This window comes from Ovis canadensis, chromosome 26, assembly GCF_042477335.2.
Source record: "Ovis canadensis isolate MfBH-ARS-UI-01 breed Bighorn chromosome 26, ARS-UI_OviCan_v2, whole genome shotgun sequence".
Classification (NCBI taxonomy): Eukaryota; Metazoa; Chordata; class Mammalia; order Artiodactyla; family Bovidae; genus Ovis; species Ovis canadensis.
In genome coordinates this window covers 55,826,263-55,843,366 of record NC_091270.1, presented here as the reverse complement: position 1 = coordinate 55,843,366, position 17,104 = coordinate 55,826,263, and the positions used below count along the sequence as shown (strand labels likewise).

General features: G+C 55.8%; 1 protein-coding gene across 5 annotated transcripts in view; it reads left to right on the top strand.

Annotated features, from left to right (window-relative positions):
- The window catches only part of RARB (retinoic acid receptor beta), an 863,700-nt gene that overhangs the window by 826,154 nt on the left and 20,442 nt on the right, over positions 1 to 17,104 (top strand). For all 5 annotated transcript variants that reach the window (XM_069572811.1, XM_069572812.1, XM_069572815.1 and 2 more), the window contains 2 exons: positions 9,916 to 10,076; positions 15,821 to 15,997. In XM_069572811.1, the coding sequence (XP_069428912.1) occupies positions 9,916 to 10,076; positions 15,821 to 15,997 (338 nt within the window). The remainder of the gene's footprint in view (positions 1 to 9,915; positions 10,077 to 15,820; positions 15,998 to 17,104) is intronic.

The following is a 17,104-nucleotide window of genomic DNA, read 5'->3' as shown; positions in this document are numbered from 1 at the left end:
CTGTTGGGTCCTGACAGCCGACAGCCCATGTCCACCCCATGCTAACCCTTCACCGTGGACCGCAGCGGGCATCGAGCCCTGTAGACAGACAGACAGGTAAATGCCAGCCCTCGCCTTCCAGAGGCTCACAGCCTGGGCGGGGGCGCCGTGCGGGAGACCTCCTGTCCCCCCACGGGATGGAGGCACTGAGGCAGAGGCGACGATAGGGGCCCCCCACCCCCAGCACTCTGACGGCTGCACCACGCCTGGTCCCTGGAGCATCACAGCTGACGCACGTGCCAGCCAGTTGCAGCGGGAGTGAAAGAAGAGACCAAACGTCACACACCGCAGGCTCCCTGTGGGCCTGAGCCCCCCCAGACCTGGAGAGCAGAGACTCATGGGCCTCCCCCACCAGCCCAGCCTGCCCTCCTCTCGTCCTCCCCTTTCTCCAGCATCAGTGCCTGATCCGGCACCTCCTCCCCAACAGCTCCCTGTGCACGCATGCACACACACACACACACACCCACTCCCCCCATACACACACACACACACACCCCACTGCCCCCCATACACACACACACACACCCCACTCCCCCCATACACACACACACACCCCACTCCCCCCATACACACACACACCACTCCCCCCATACACACACATCCCACTGCCCCCAGACACACACACACACACACACACACACACACCCCACTCCCCCCATACACACACACACACCCCATTCCCCCCATACACACACACACACACCCTACTCCCCCCATACACACACATACACACCCCACTCCCCCCATACACACACCCCCACCCCACTCCCCCATACACACACACACCCCACTCCCCCCATACACACCACACACACACCCCCCTCCCCCCCATTTACACATACACACCACTCCCCCCATACACACACACACACACACCCCACTCCCCCCATACACACACCCCCACCCCACTCCCCCATACACACACACACACCACTCCCCCATACAGACACACACACATACACACACACCCCACTCCCCCCCATTTACACATACACACCACTCCCCCCATACACACACACACACACACCACTCCCCCATACAGACACACACACATACACACACACCCCACTCCCCCCCATTTACACATACACACCACTCCCCCCATACACACACACACACACACCCTACTCACCCCATACACACACACACCCCACTCCCCCATACAGACACACACATACATACACACACACCACTCCCTCCCATACACACACACACACCCCACTCCTCCCCCCCATACACACACATGCATACACACACATGCACACACACACACTGCCCCCCTACATACACACATACACACTGCCCCCTACACACACACACACACACCACTCCCCCCATACACACACACACATACACACACACCCCACTCCCCCCCATACACACACACATGCACACACACACGCCACTCCCCCCATACACACACACACATACACACCAGTCCCCCCATACACACACACACACCACTCCCCCCCACAGACACACAAGTATACACACACACCACTCCCTCCCATACACACATACACACATACACACACCCCCCACTACCCCCCATACACACACACACACACATATATACCACTCCCCCCCATGCACACACACACACACACCCCACTCCCCCCCATACACACACACACACACACGCACACACACCCACTCCCCCCCCAAACACACACACCCACATATGCCCAGTAACCCTCAGTGGTCCTGCAGCCTCCTTCATGACACTCGCCATACTGCAGCATCACGTACGAGTGTGACACACACAGCTGAGGGCCCTGGAGCCAGGATTTCTGAATTCCAAACCGCCTCTACATCAGTTAGAGGAAGGGGCAGGTTATTTACATTTCTGTGCCTTGGTGTTCTCATCTGCAAAACGGGTGTGACGGTGATACTTCCCTGTCAGGCGGCCGTGGGAACTGAGTGATCTAATATGAGCAGAGGGCTTCAGCAAGTGCCCCATAGCTGCTGTGGGCGTTGTACTAACATTCCAGTCTCATAATAACTCTGGCTCGAGTGACAGGACGTGTGATAGTGGTGCCAACAGTCCTCTGCCTCTGTCACTGCTATCAGATGACCGTGCGTTTCCCACCACGAGTGAGTGCCGTAGGAGCAGGAGGCTTTGTGTGCTTCCCACCTCATTGCCCCCAGCAGATGGCACAGGGTGGGTACTCGCATAGTATTTGGCCAATGAATGAATGGACGGACAAAGCAATGGTCCACCCGCTCACGTGGTGCTGCTACCCGCCGGCTTCTTCAAAAGCCTGACTGCCACTTGCAGCCACCGACCCACAATGCTGCCCACAGACTCAGGGTGCTCAGGTTCACCCTTGGCCACACGGAAGGGCTCCCATCCTTCTTCCTGTGTGAGTAGGGGACCCGCCCTTCCCTCCCAGTGACCACAGAGGAGAGAGGCTGTGACAGGGGCCGGCCACTCCAGGAGGGGATGCGGTCACATCCCAGCCCTGCAGCACCTCACACCTTACCAGTGCCCTGTGCGGAGAGAGCTTCTGCTCCAGCCCGGCCACCGCCAACATGAGCCCAAGGGGGGATGGAGCCAGCGCCCCTGGCTCTGCACCACCTCGTCCCCCGCTGCTGGTGGTTTTGGCAGCCATCCACACGCCTGGCCCAGACACCATGTCTGCGTTCCACAGCACTTCAGAACCATTGAGCAGAGCGAGCGGCTGGAGCCAGTGTTTAGAAAACCCGTCCATCACCGTAGGAGCCTCTCGGTAATCGGGGCATTGTCACCAGGGTGGGAGTGCTGCGTGGTGCAGCTGCAGAGGAGTCTGCGGTAGTCCCAGGAGTCCTCTGGCAATGGAGATATGGGGGAGGGGGGAACTTTGCTTGGGGAGGGCACGAGCCATCTGGAAGGGAATAGAGGTCAAGTTGTGGTCCCTTGGCCACCAGACAGCCACTGAGAGCGTCCAGGCCTGGACCCCAAGCACAGCAGGCAGAGCTCTGGCCTTGAAATGAGCAATGCTGCTTCCCTGCCTGGCTCACGGGTACCCCTTCCCACCTCACCTCTGCTTCCTGGCGGGGAGCGGGCGCTCAGAGCTGGCCCCTCCCCCCAGGTGACCCTCCAGCGCTGTGACTGCTCCTCGGAGCTTCACATTCCGGGGGCTGCGGGTGGAGAGGCAGTGGATGGTGCTTGCGCCTCGGGGCTGTGGGCAGTGCACGTGGCCCCTCTTTACTTCTCCGTATGATCCGCTCACATCCTGATGACTTGCATACAGGGTGACCCGGGGCCTCCAGTTTTTAGACTGTAGACACGGAATCAGAATGTCCACCACCCCGGTTCGCTGTGGAATTTACTGAGTCCCTTGAGGCAGGGTCTGGCCCTCGCTAAGCCGTCAGTGAGCAATGTTGCTGCCGTGGCTAAGTCAGGCGGTCCAGGCGCCGTCGCGGCCAGAGCAGGCCCGAGTGCTGGGAGACTGAGCCCACCCAGGGGCTTTGGGCTTTTGTTGTTGGCTCTTGTCGTTTTAAGATATAAGTCACGTAATACTCATCATTTTGAAGCAGCGGTCCCCAGCCTTTTTAGCACTAGGGACCTGTTTTGGGGAAGATGATTTTTTCATGGACCAGAGCAGGGTGGGATGATTTTGGAATTCAAGCACGTTATGTTTATTGTGCACTTTATTATATTATTATTACATCAGCTCCACCTCAGATCATCAGACATTGGATCCTGGAGGTTGGGGACCCCTGCTTTAAAGTATACAGTCCAGGGATCTGTAACACTTCACATGGTTGCGCAGCCATTCAGTTCAGTCGCTCAGGTGTGTCTGACTCTGTGACCTCAGGAACCACAGCACGCCAGGCCTCGCTGTCCATCTTCAACTCCCAGAGCTTACTCAAACTCATGTCCATTGAGTCAGTGATGCCATCTACCCATCTCATCCTCTGTCATCCCCTTCTCCTCCCGCCTTCAATCTTTCCAGCATCAGGGTCTTTTCCAGTGAGTCAGTTCTTCACATCAGGTGGCCTAAAGGATTGGAGTTTCAGCTTCAGCATCAGTCCTTCCAATGAATATTCAGGACTGATTTCCTTTAGGATGGACTGGTTGGATCTCCTTGCAGTCTAAGGGACTCTCAAGAGTCTTCTCCAACACCACAGTTCAAAAGCATCAATTCTTCAGCACTCAGCTTTCTTTATAGTCCAATTCTCACATCTATACATGATTACCAGAAAAACAATAGCCTTGACTAGACAGACCTTTGTTGGCAAAGTAACGTCTCTGCTTTTTAGTATGCTGTCTAGGTTGGTCATCGGAGAAGGCAATGGCACCCCACTCCAGTACTCTTGCCTAGAAAATCCCATGGATGGAGGAGCCTGGTAGGCTCCAGTCCATGGGGTCTCGAAGAGGCAGACACGACTGAGCGACTTCCCTTTCACTTTTCACTTTCATGCATTGAAGAAGGAAATGGCAACCCACTCTAGTGTTCTTGCCTGGAGAATCCCAGGGACGGGGGAGCCTGGTGGGCTGCCGTCTATGGGGTCGCACAGAGTCAGACACAACTGAAGTGACTGAGCAGCAGCAGCAGCAGCAGGTCGGTCATAGATTTTCTTCCAAGGAGCAAGTGTCTTTCAATTTCATGGCTGCAGGTTCACCATCTGCAGTGATTTTAGAGCCAAAAAAAAATTAAAAAATCGTCTCACTGTTTCCATTTTTTCCCCATTTATTTGCCATGAAGTGATGGGACCAGATGCCATGATCTTAGTTTTCTGATTGTTGAGTTTTAACCCAGTTTTTTCACTCTCCTCTTTCACTTTCATCAAGAGGCTCTTTAGTTCTTCTTCACTTTCTACCATAAGGGTGGTGTCATCTGCGATCTGAGGTTATTGATATTTCTCCCAGCGATCTTGATTCCAGCTTGTGCTTCATCCAGTCCTGCATTTTGCATGATGTACTCTGCATACAAGTTAAATAAGCAGGGTGACAATATGCAGCCTTGACGTACTCCTTTTCCTATTTGGAACCAGCCGTTGTTCCATGTCTGGTTCTAGCTGTTGCTTCTTGGCCTGCATGCAGACTCCTCAGGAGGCAGGTCAGATGGTCTGGTATTCCCATCTCTTGAAGAACTTTCCACAGTCTGTTGTGATCCACACAGTCAAAGGCTTTGGCATAGTCAATAAAGCAAATATAGATGTTTTTCTGGCACTCTTGCTTTTTCGATGATCCAGTGGGTGTTGGCAATTTGATCTCTGGTTCCTCTGCCTTTTCTAAATCCAGCTTAAACATCTGGAAGTTCACAGTTCATGTACTGTTGAAGCCTGGCTTGGGGAATTTTAAGCATTACTTTGCCAGCGTGTGAGTTGAGTGCAATTGTGCATAGTCTGAACATTTTGTGGCATGCAGAGCCATTACCACTGTTTAATTCTGGAGTATCTTCATCTCCCCAGAAGAAACCCTGGGCCCACCTGCAGTCACTTCCCATTCCCCCCACCCTCACCCCACCCTTTGGCAACCACCAACTGGCTTTGTATGGATTAGTTTACTCCAAACATCCCATAGCATTAGAACCACAGGAATAGAAAAGAAGGCTTGCTTTTTCCACTGAGCATCGTGTCGCCAACGTTCATCCGTGTTGTCATGTGCCTGAATCCTGTTCTTTTTGTGCCCATTAAGATTCCACTGTTCACAGACCAATTTTGTTTATCCGTTCATCAATGGATGGGCAGGTGGGTGATTTCCACTTCTGGGCTGTTAGGAATCATGCACCTGTGAATGTTTGGCTGTAGGTTTGCACAGACATGTATTTTCTGTTTTCTGGCATGTCCACCAAGCAATAGAGTTGCTGGATGTGTTTTTTTGAGGACCTACCAAACTGTTTTTCTCATGCCAAACTGTTCTGTCAGAAGACCATTTTGCTAAGGTAGGACTTTCATGTTAGCTGAAGGACAGAGTTCTCAGCAGGGCCAGGAGAGGGCGGGGGGCACGTGCCAACAACCTGCCCGCAGAGCCCAGTGTTGACGTAGGACCTCAGGCCACGGCCCCCCAAACCCAGGTTACCACTTGGCTCCCATGTCGACTCTTTTCTCTGCATTCTCCCTAATTTATTGAAGTATAGTTAATTTATAATGTGGTGTTAATTTCTGCTGTACAGCAAGGTGATTTGGGTGTACATATATCCATACGCTTTCTTTTCCATATACTTTATCGTAGGATGTTGAATAGAGTTCCCTGTGCTATACAGTAAGACCTTGTGTTTATCCATCCTATATATTATAGTTTGCATCTACTGACCCCAAACTCCTGACCCTTCCCTCTCCCACCTCCTTTCCCCCGTGGCAACCACAGACCTGTTTCTGTCTGTGGGTCCGTTTCTGCTGCACAGATACGGTCACTTGCGTCATATGTTAGATTCCACCTGTAAGTGACACCCCATGGTGTCTGTCTTTCTCCGCCTGACTTCCTCCACTTAGTATGATAATCTCTTGGTCCATCCGCCTCTCTACAAATGACCCCATTTGTTCCGTTTTATGGCTGAGCAGTAATCCACTTTATGTGTGTTCCACACCTTTATCCATCCATCTGTTGTTAGTCATTCAGGTTGCTTCCATGTCATGAAAAGGGAAAGTGAAAGTCGCTCAGTCGTGTCCAACTCCTTGTGACCCCATGGACTATACAGTCCATGGAATTCTCCAGGCCAGAATACTGGAGTGGATAGCCTTTCCCTTCTCCAGGGGATCTTTCCAACCCAGGGATCAAAACCAGGTCTCCTGCATTGCAGGCAGATTCTTTACCAGCTGAGCCACAAGGGAAGCCCATGTCTTGGCTATGATAAATAGTGCTGCTCTGAACGTAGGGCTTCCCAGGTGTCTCAGTGGTAAAGAACCCCCTGCCGATGCAGGAGATGTGGGTTTGATCCTGGGCAGGGAAGAAGGAAATGGCAGCCCATTCCAGTATTCTTGCTTGGGAAATCCCATGGACAGACGAGCCTGGCAGGCTACAAGCCCATGGGGTCCCAAAAGAGTTGAACACAACTTAGGAATCAGAACAACAAACAAGAGCGAACATAGGAGTGCATTCATCTTTCTGAAGCCGAGTTTTCTTCAGCTGTATGCCCAGGAGTGGGATTGCTGGATCATTGGCAATTCTATTTTTAGTTTTTTTAAGAACCTCCATGCTGTTTTTCATCGTGGCTACACCAGTCTGTATTCCCACCAACAGTGTAGCGGGGTTCCCTTTTCTCCACACCCTCTCCCCCATTTGTGATTTGTAGACTTTTAGACAATGGGCATTCTAACCGGTGTGAGGGGCACCTCACTGTAGTTTTCTCTAATTCGCGATGTTGAGCACTTTTTCATTGTTCCTGTTGGCCATTTGTATTTCTTCTTTGAAGAAATGTCTATTTAGGTCTTCTACCCATTTTTTGATTGGATTGTCGTTGTTATTGAGTTATATGAGATGCTTGTATATTCTAGAAATTAAGCCCTTGTCAGTCAGTCATATCATTTGCAAATATTTTCTCCCAGTCCATAGACTGTCTTTTCATTTTGTTTATGGTTTCCTTTGCTGTATAAAAGCTTGTAAATTTGATTGGATCCCATTTATTTTTGCTTTTATTTCTATTGCTTTGGGAGACTGACCTAAGGAAACACAGGTGTGATTTATGTCAGAGAATGTTTTGTTATGTTCTCTTCTGGCTTTATGGTATCCTGTCTTACATTTAAGCCTTTAAGCTGTGTTGAGTTTCTTTCTGTGTGTGGTGTGAGGATGTGTTCTGACTTCACTGATTTATATGCAGCTGTTTAAACTTTTCCAGTATGAGTTGCAAAAGAGATTGTCTTCTCCCCATTGTATATTCTTGCCTTCTTTGTTGAACAGTCAAGTGGTGTTTAGGTGAGTGGGTTTATTTCTGTACTGGCTATTCTGTTCTGATGATCTGTATCTCTTCCTGTGCCAATACCATGCCATTTTGATTGCTCTAGCTTCGTAGTGCTGTCTGCAGTCTGGGAGGGCTGTGCCTCCTGCTTTGTTCTTTTTCCTCAGGGTTGCTTTGGCAATTCTGGGTCTTCCATGGTTCCATATAAACTTTAGGATTATTTGTTCTCATTCTGTGAAAAATGTCATGGGTGACTTGATGGGGATCACATTAAGTCTCTGGATTGCTGTGGGTAGTATAGCCATTTTAACAATATTAATTCTTCTGATCCAGGAGCATGGGATATCTTCCATTTCTTTGAATCATCTTCCGTTTCCTTTATTAATGTTTTATAGTTCTTAGCACCTAAGTCTTTTGCCAACTTGGTCAGGTTTATTCCTAAGGGTTTGTTTGTTTGTTGTTGTTGTTGTTGGATGCAATTTTAAAACGAATTGGCTTTTCACTTTTGCACTCTCCCTGCTTTAGACCATGCTCTCCTCCCCTGTGTCTGCAACCTGTGGGAGTGGCCTGGGCACAGTCTGCCTTCCTGTGAGGCTTAGATACCCCAACTGTCTTTACTTACTTGTCCTAGACCTGGAAACATTCTGAGCCAAAGAACAGTGACATTTCAGAGTCCTGGAAAAGAAAATCGCCTGGAGAAGTTTTTTCAAATGTGTTTATTTTGTTAGGAACAAGCAAGTAGAGAGGAAGGGACTTGCCAGCTTCGTAGTCATGGGCACATACCTTAATCTCACGGAGGCTCTGTTTCCTCATCTGTAAAATGGGTTTAAAATTGCCTACCTGGCAAGGGGATCAAGTGGCATACTGTGGACACGGCTCCCAGAAGGATCTGAAGGCACTCACAAGTACTCCCGCGACTGCAGGCATGAGGTGCTCTTACAGAGCTGAGGTTTTCAGCACCACCACACCCGCCTTCTCCCTGTCTCCCCGCCCCCCTTCCCATTTCTCTCCTTCCACCTTCTCTCCTCCCCCCATGCTGGTGCCTTGCTTTCACTCTGCCCTCAGACGGCTTTGGGGTCCTCACAGTGTAGACCCCGACCTGGGGAGCTGCTGGCTGTCAGATCGCCTGGGGGCTTTCAAGGAGGGCCAGGCTGAATCCTCTCAGGAAGGATCAGATTATGCCCTGGGTCATTTGCAGCACAGACTCCCAGGTCAGGGCGGCGGGAGCTCCAGCAGGTGGTGTCCAGCCTGGCACCCCTGGGTCCCTCGGCAGCACGGGGGGAGTTGCATGGTCTAGTTTCCGCTGTCTGCCTCCCTGGGTCCCAGTTTTCTTCCCCAGGAGACCCTCGCCAGAGCTCTGAGTGGCCCTCGGCTCTGAGGCCGTCAGAGAGGCTGTGCTCACGCCCAGAGCAGAGGCCAAGGCTGTGCTGCCTGAGGCCCGCTGCCAGACAGGGCGTGGGGACAAGGGCTTCAGGGCAGGAAAGGGATGAAGGAACGGACAGCTTCCCAGGCCGACGGCTCCTGACACGTGGATTATTACTTTTTAAAACTTCACAGAAAAGACTGTGATTAACACAGAACGTTAACGAAGCAGAAACACATGAAGGGACAAAAACCCCATATCCCATCCTCTTGAAAATGAGTCTCTTTAAAACTGCCCGTTAATTAAGAAAACTGAAAAGCAAAAAAAGTGAACCAAAAGGCCTAGCTAGGAATCCCTGGCTCCATTCCGGGATGTGTGTCCCAGGCAAGAGGGGTTTTCTTGGCACGCCCCTCGGGCCACCCCCTCCGGAACTGGGGGGGAACGTGCCCGGAAAGTCTTCGAGGAACCAGTGCACACGGGAGGTTCCCTCCAAACAAACAGGCCCTCCCTGTGGGTGAGCTGAGCTCTCCTCAGGAGCCGGCGCGCCGCTGTCCGCCAGCCGCCGCCTGTTTACCGGGGACGCTGTGCTGTGCCGACCGCCTTCCCCGGCCCCGCACCGGGCAGCACGCGGCGGCACAGCCCGGCCTCTGGTGACCCTGCTCCGTCTGTCTGCTCTCTCATCCGCAGCGGTCAGGAATGACAGAAACAAGAAGAAGAAGGAGCCTTCGAAGCAGGAGTGCACGGAGAGCTACGAGATGACGGCAGAGCTGGACGACCTCACCGAGAAGATCCGCAAGGCTCACCAAGAAACCTTCCCCTCGCTCTGCCAGCTGGGCAAGTACACCACGGTGAGAGGCCCCGCCCACCCCGCACCGCCACGCACGCACGCACACACGCACGCACAGACGCCCGCATATGCTTATATACGCAGGCGCCCGCGCCCTACTGCGCAGGCGCACTAGCATGGACTAGCAGACACGTGCGCCCGCCGGCCGACCCTGGGCTGCAGGGACCCGGCTTGGTAAGGGGGTCTCTTCACCACCCCGTCCAGTCTAGGGGTTTCAGCTGTGGTTGCGTCGAGTGGGCGCTTCCTCCCTCGCAGTCACAACGCACAGGTGGGACCCGTGCGTGGCTCCGGGACCAGGTGATGGAGACGAGGCTCCTGCTCACGGGGACCTTCCCCCAGGGTGAGTGGTCGAGGGGAGCCAGGGAGGAGTCGGGGGTCTCAGCAGATGGCGGCACGAAGCACAGGGCTCTCCAACTGGGAGAGCCCGCCCAGGGGAGCAAGACCTCCGAAGGACGAAGGACGAGGGTGGAGGGGCCCTGGGAAAGCAAAGGGGGGCTGCCCTGAGGGGCCCTCCCCTGCCCTTCCCGGACCCCGGGCATTGGCCTCGCTGGGCCAGAAACAAGAGAAAGGGGAGGCGGGGAGACGGGGCAGGGGGCCTGTGTTGGTTGGTCTGGCTGTGCCGGGGGAGATGGCTTCAGGTATTTGGATGTTTTCAAACTGATGTTTACACGTGTTGTGTTCGCTGACGTGTAAATGTATTTCTAATCAGTAGAAGGTAATAAGCCCTCAAAAATGAGTGAGTGTAATTTGAAAGTCGTTCTGGGCTCTTAAGTTCACGTTGCCCACCTAAGATGTGGGTTCTTTTGTAAAAACTCCAAATGTTGCAGAGTTTTGCTGGTTCAGTGACTGATGGCACTAGAAAAAGAATTGCGTGAAAGGTTATAGAGATAAGAGGCGATAATGGAGCCAGAAAAAGAGGGAGTGAGGCGCCCGCAGGCTGTGTGGTCAGTGGCACCAGCTTCTGAAGGGCTGGCCCTGGACTTGGACACAGGTCCCCTGGCGGACTTGCCGACGGAGGAGGAACCGAGAGCTTGCTTCTCCCTTGGCCAGCTCACAGAGCACCTGGTGGCCCTTCAAGTGCAGGTTCTAATTCAGCAGGTGTGGCTCCCAGGTGCCACTGGTCTGCAGACCACACTCCTGAGTAGCAAAGGCCACAGATGCGCTTCGAGTAGCGAGACCCAGCATGACGTTCTGGGCCCGGCGCCCCATGCCCTGGTGTCAGGGAGAAGAGATGCTGGCCGGTCTGTGAAGGCGCTGACCTGGCCTGGCCTAGTACTGACCTAGTAAACAAGTCCCCTTGAGCTCAGGGTACCATCCCGCCCAGAACACATGCAGGACTGGCAGCGTTGGGAGCTTTGAGGACAGCCTGGGAGGGGAAGCGGGGCCAGAGACCTGGGTGATGCTCTGAATCAGGAACCAGGTGCCAAGTGTGTATGGTTTAAATCCCGCTTAACCACTTGGCAGCGGTGGGACCTTGTGCTCATTTCTTGGCTTCCCTCAGCCTCGTTTTTGGGTTTCAGTCCGTAAGCAGTGGAGAGAAGTCCTTAGTTTGTGATTCGGGGTCTTTATTACTGTTACCATCATCGTTGTTACAGCTGATACTCAGCATTTACTCTGTGCCAAGGGCCATACCAAGTCTCTTGCCTTGTGGATTCTTTGGTTCCTTCCAAGGCCTCCTTGAGGCCGGCACAAGGGCCCCGTGTCTCAGAGGAGTAAGTCTTTCCCCACGTCCCATAGATACCAAGTGGCCTTAGACACGGGCAGTCTGAAGGCAGCTCTTTTAACCCCAGACAGTACCCTGCACCTCAGGAGGGTGGGTGACCAGGCAGGATGGAGGCAGGAACCCCTGGGCGTCTCTGTAGGAGGAGGGGCTATTATCCTTAAATCAGACCTTTCACTCCAGAAGACGAACAGTCACAGCAGGGAGAGCTTCCTGGAGGTGGAAGCTTCTGAGCCAGGTCCAGCAGTAAGAGAGCTGAGGGGTCACTTGCTGTGCAGTCGGGGCCCCAGCCCTCTTCTGCTGGTGGGGCTGTCTTAGGGTGGCCGTGTCCGTCTTGCAGCCCCTGACTCACCTGGTCATCAGGTAAAGTGGCGGCACTCGGGTCTGGAGGGCGAGGCAAACACAAGTGTGGATGGCGCTTGCCCCTCTAGAGCACGTGGCCGGGACCAGACCTCCCCGCAGGACGGTCCCGTCTGTGGTTGGCATACAAGGACTCAGGTGGGCCTCTCTGAGCCCTTCCCCACCTCCCTCCTCCTGGGGAGCCTCTCCTTTGGGATTCTTTTTGGGCTTGAGGTCTGATCCAGCCCGCCCCCCGTCACAGTGGCTCACGCAGCAGGCCCACCACCCGCCTCAAGGCTTTGTGTGGCTGCGGGGTGAGTGTGGTACACACGGAGGGTTGGAGGGGAGGTGATGGACACTCCTGGGAGCAACCTCCGCCCGATGGCAGAGAATGACCAGCTCCCCGAGCTCCCCAGCAGGGTGGAGCCCCCTCCCACCGCCCTCTCCCTGCCCCATGCTGCCCGGAATTTCCACTCAAAAGAGCTGCTTCTGTTCGATTCCTAGTCTCAGGGTCTGCTCTCAGCCCTCGACAGGGGCTTCCCCGAGAGCGTCCAGCACCCCTTTTTGTGCCTCTTTGGATCTAGCAGGGAATGCGGCTGTTAAGTCCCATCTCCAGGGGGTGCCCCTGACCTTGGGGTAGCCTGATCCCTTGCCGAAGCTGCCCCAGAGCACAGGATGTAGTTCCGTTTTTGCTGTAAGTGGCTTCCAGTCTTTTGGGGACGTGCGTGCAGGAGTAAATAAAGAACAGCAGGCACGATGCATCCCTTGCAGCTTCTTGGTTCTGAGATGAGGTCTTTCTGTAAGAACTTTCCTACTGTCAACAGCTCCCACTGCGAGGGGACTTCGTGCACCTTCGCCAAGCTGGCACCCCCATCAGACACCTGTGGCAGAAGTGGGTGGAGAGGAGTTAAAAAGGCAGCTAGCCGCCCATCTCCAGATCCCTGAAAGAGTGGCTCCTTCTCTTCCCTAACTCAGGAAGATTTGGGACCCTAGTCAGGGCCCAGGAGGCTATGGAAGCGAAGCGCAGGAACCTGGCCCCCACTCTCCACGCCGAGGCCTGGGCAGGTGCTGTATTCCTTGGGGAGACTTCTGACCCCTCCCCAAAAACAAAGCGAGGAGGAAGTCCTTGTGGCGGCAGAGCGGCGGATGACCCACCTTCCAAAGAGGAAACAGCCCAGCGCCAGGGCGTTTGCTCTGCTTCCTTACGGAGCATCGCCGTGGCATCCTGGTCTTAGGGCCTCTGAGGCCAGGTTCAAGCCTTGCCCGGGTTGCTTGGGGGCTCCATGACCTTGGAGCGAGGACTGCCTTGTGGGGCTGCCAAGGAGGTTAAAGGAGGGACACGTACGTGACTTTGCAGTGCAGAGACCAGGTGGGCAGGGCTCCCCCTCCGGACCTGTGTGGCCTCACCCGGGCCTGACTCTGCCTGACAGAGGTGATCTCCAGGAGGTGCGGCCGGCCTGGGCCCACTCTCTGCTGTTCCTGGCTTTTCCCACCTCGCTGGCCCCAGGGGTGCAGGCTGCCCTCCCAGGCCTCGGGGGTGTGGGGAGGGGAGCGCCGTGGCTCCGTGAGGCGCCCTCGGAGAAGGAGCGCTGGTCACAGATCAGCCTGGATCTCCTGGAGGAGCGGTGGACACACTCCATCTGGCAGCTGGTGCCCCGAGGCCATGCCCTGCCCTCCGGCAGGGCCCCTGATCGCTGAGACCACCAGGCCAGCCAGAGGGATGCCTCCAGGCTCCTGTCCAAGCCCAGGCATCTTAGAAGGGGGTCTGGGAGCACCCCTGAAACATCGCCTTCAGGGAGATCCTGCCCCATCTCCCTTGCTTCTCGCCAGCCGTCTTGGGGGGCCTCCCCTGCCTCCTGGAGTGGCGGGGCTGGCAGAAGCACCCAGGTCTGAGGACCACACAGCATGTGTGTTGGGGTCTCTGTGCCCCGTCCTCCTGCGGACGGACGTGCTGGCTGCTCTTCACTGAGTCTCTGGACTGCAGGGAGCTGCAGCGTGTCACGCCCTCACCATGGGGAGGCCCGGTATCTTCTAGTCTCTGGGGTTTCCAGCCAGGAGACAGGCTCCTGGAGATAAAGTCCAGGCTCTGCGGGGCCCCGAGAAGCAGGCCCGGGGCCACAGACCGCAGCTCAGGTGGGTGGTGATCCGCCCGCCAGGGGAGAGCTCCTGAGAGAGGGAATTCCTTGTCCAGCGCTGAGAAGGGGCCTGGCTCCAGGGAAGCCCAGAGGAGGGCCCGCCCTTGTGTCACCTTCCCACGGCCAGACAGAGCGCAGAGCACATTGAGGGACAGGCGCGGAGGCCTCCCGCTGCCCGGGTGTGCCGTGTCCCCAGGTCCGCGGGAACAGGGGGCGGTGAGTGGGACCACAGCCTCCGCCTGCATCAGGCATCTGAGCATCCCTCACACATGGCTCCCTTGCAGCTCCGAACCAACCTTCACAAGCAGACCCCCGGGTATAGACTCGGTGATCTGAGGGGCCAGCACTCTGGGTTGGCGGTGTGTCCCAAGGCATCCAGGGCCCAAGCCCCAGCTTCGACCTTGCCTCTCCCTGCCTGCCAGATCCTACCCCGCCCCCCGCCCCCACTACCCAGGCCAGCCTCATGCTCACGCCCACATCAACATCGGGAAGCACCTCACTCAGTGACGCACTCACCCCCAGATGTTTGAGCACCCCTGCTGAGTGCCGGGCTGTGTGGCCCCTGGGGTAGGGCGGTGTGTCGGGGCTGAGGGCGGGGAGCGCAGGCCCAGAATGCAGGCAGCCCCTGCGGGGGCTGTCTCCGAATGGCTGGGGGAGCCCAGCTCTGCCCAGACTGGGGGGCGAGGGGTGCAGCCCAGAGCAGGGCAGGCCAACAGGAGGGGCGGCCTGGGCAGAGAGCCTGAGGCCAGGTCCCGCTGGGCGTCTTCCCCTGGACAGAGGGATCTGGGAGAGGCAAGTCAGCTAGACAGCCTTGCAGGCCACGGGGAGAACTTAGCCTTCTAGCCTGAGTGAGATGGGACATCTTTGAGCAACACTGACTCGCTGTGACTTAGGCTTTAAAAGGATACCCACATTCCTTTGCTTAAAGAACGCGCTGTGAGGAGCCCAGGGCGGAGTGAGGAAGGTCCAGGCAGGAGGTGATGGGGGCCGTGGGGCGGGACCCCCTTCTCCAGGTCCTGACACCTCTCTGCGAGGGGAATGTGAAACTCTCACCCCTAGTCCACCTTAACCCATAACTTGACATCAGTTAGACATCTTCCTGTCGCAGGTGATAGAAACTAAATGCAAATCGACTTAGACTAAACAATAAAACCCTGGTGTGGTCAGGTGAGGCTGGATGCGGCAGCTCGGTGTCCCCAGGAAGGGCTCTCTCTGCCTGTGGTTGTCCTGGGTTGAGTGGAGCCAATGGTTCATCAGATTACAAAGTGGTGACACCGCCGCCTCCCATCCCTTCCTTCATTGGCTGGAGTATCTGCTGAAAAGAGCTTCTCCACTACGCGGTTATCCACTGGTCTGGGGGATGAGACTCTGATCATTTAAAAAAGATGAATCTAAGCTAAAAAGTCAACTACCAACAACCCCCCTGCCCCCAGCCCCAAGGCTCCCTGGTGAAGAGTGAATCGTCTGCATGTTCAGAAGGAGCGGGTTCAGTCCCTTGCCTTCCGCCAGCTTCCCTCAGCTAGCCCTGACCGAGTTTTCTCTCCCCTCTAGAATTCCAGCGCTGACCATCGAGTCCGGCTGGACCTGGGCCTCTGGGACAAATTCAGTGAACTGGCCACCAAGTGCATTATTAAGATCGTGGAGTTTGCCAAACGCCTGCCAGGTTTCACCGGCCTGACCATCGCAGACCAGATCACCCTGCTGAAGGCTGCCTGCCTCGACATCCTGGTACGTGGGCTCTGCACCCGCCGTCGGGGTGAGTGGGGAGGAAGGGCCAGGGTGCCCAGGGGACCCCCAAGAGCTCTGGGTTTGCTGCCTGACAGCCACAGGCTCCCCCAGAGCTGGGCAGCACCACCTACTCCCCCTGGGGTGGGGGCCCCTCTGGGTGTCCTGGGAAAGGGCCTGCAACCCCACAGTGTGGCTTCCGGGCCTTGGAGGCGTGCAGGCCTGTCCTCTGCCCAGCGCTGGCCGGGCCGGCGCCCTTGAGCAGGGAAGTGGTGGAGGTGGCAGGGGCGTGTCCCACCTGGTGTGGAGTGTGCAGGGTCTCTGGAGGAAGTCGAATGCAGGGAGAGTGACGTGAGCTTTCAAGGTGCTTTGAAAGCCGATTTTTCTTTGCGTTACACCTTTGCTGGCTTCGAGTATAAACAGTTCTGCAGAGCAAATCCAGTGACTGTAATTAGACACACCCACACAGCCCTTCTCAGGAGGAGGAGGACTCAGTCCAGTCATGCAGGACACACGAGTGTGTGTGTGACTTCCTCAGGGAGCTGGATCTCTCCAAGAGTGGTAATGGTTACTCTGGAAGCTGCAGCTGTCAGGGATCCTTTGAGTGTGTGTGATGTTTCTTGTGAAATCAGAGGGTCTTGGATGGCCCTGGAAACGTTCAGGACAATGAAATGTCTGAGCTGGGCTGCCTGTCTCGTGCCCACGCCTGTCCTTGGTAAAGCTCAGCTTGCCTGACCAGGTGGGCGGAGACCGGCGTCTTCCGGCCGGGGGTGGGTGCGGAGCTCCCGGTGCCTCCGAGGGTGCGGGTGCGCGGCAGTGCGGTGAGGCTCCGGGCGCGAGCGGAGCGTTCTGGTGTGGACGGGAGGATGGAGCCCCGCGGGCCTCTGGGTCCCGGTGCTGGGGGCTGGTCCGGAGGACTGACCCCGGCGCTGAACGTGCCGTGCTCGGAGACCGTCACCCGGCCCCGCACGCCCTCGTGGGGTCCCGCCTCGCGGTGAGGCTGAGTCCCAGCCAGGCGGCCCCGGGACCGGGGTCCTGACCCTGCGCCCCCCGCGGGCCCGGCGCCTCCAGGCTTCGGCCTCCCGGCTACCGGGTCTCCCTTTGTCCAGG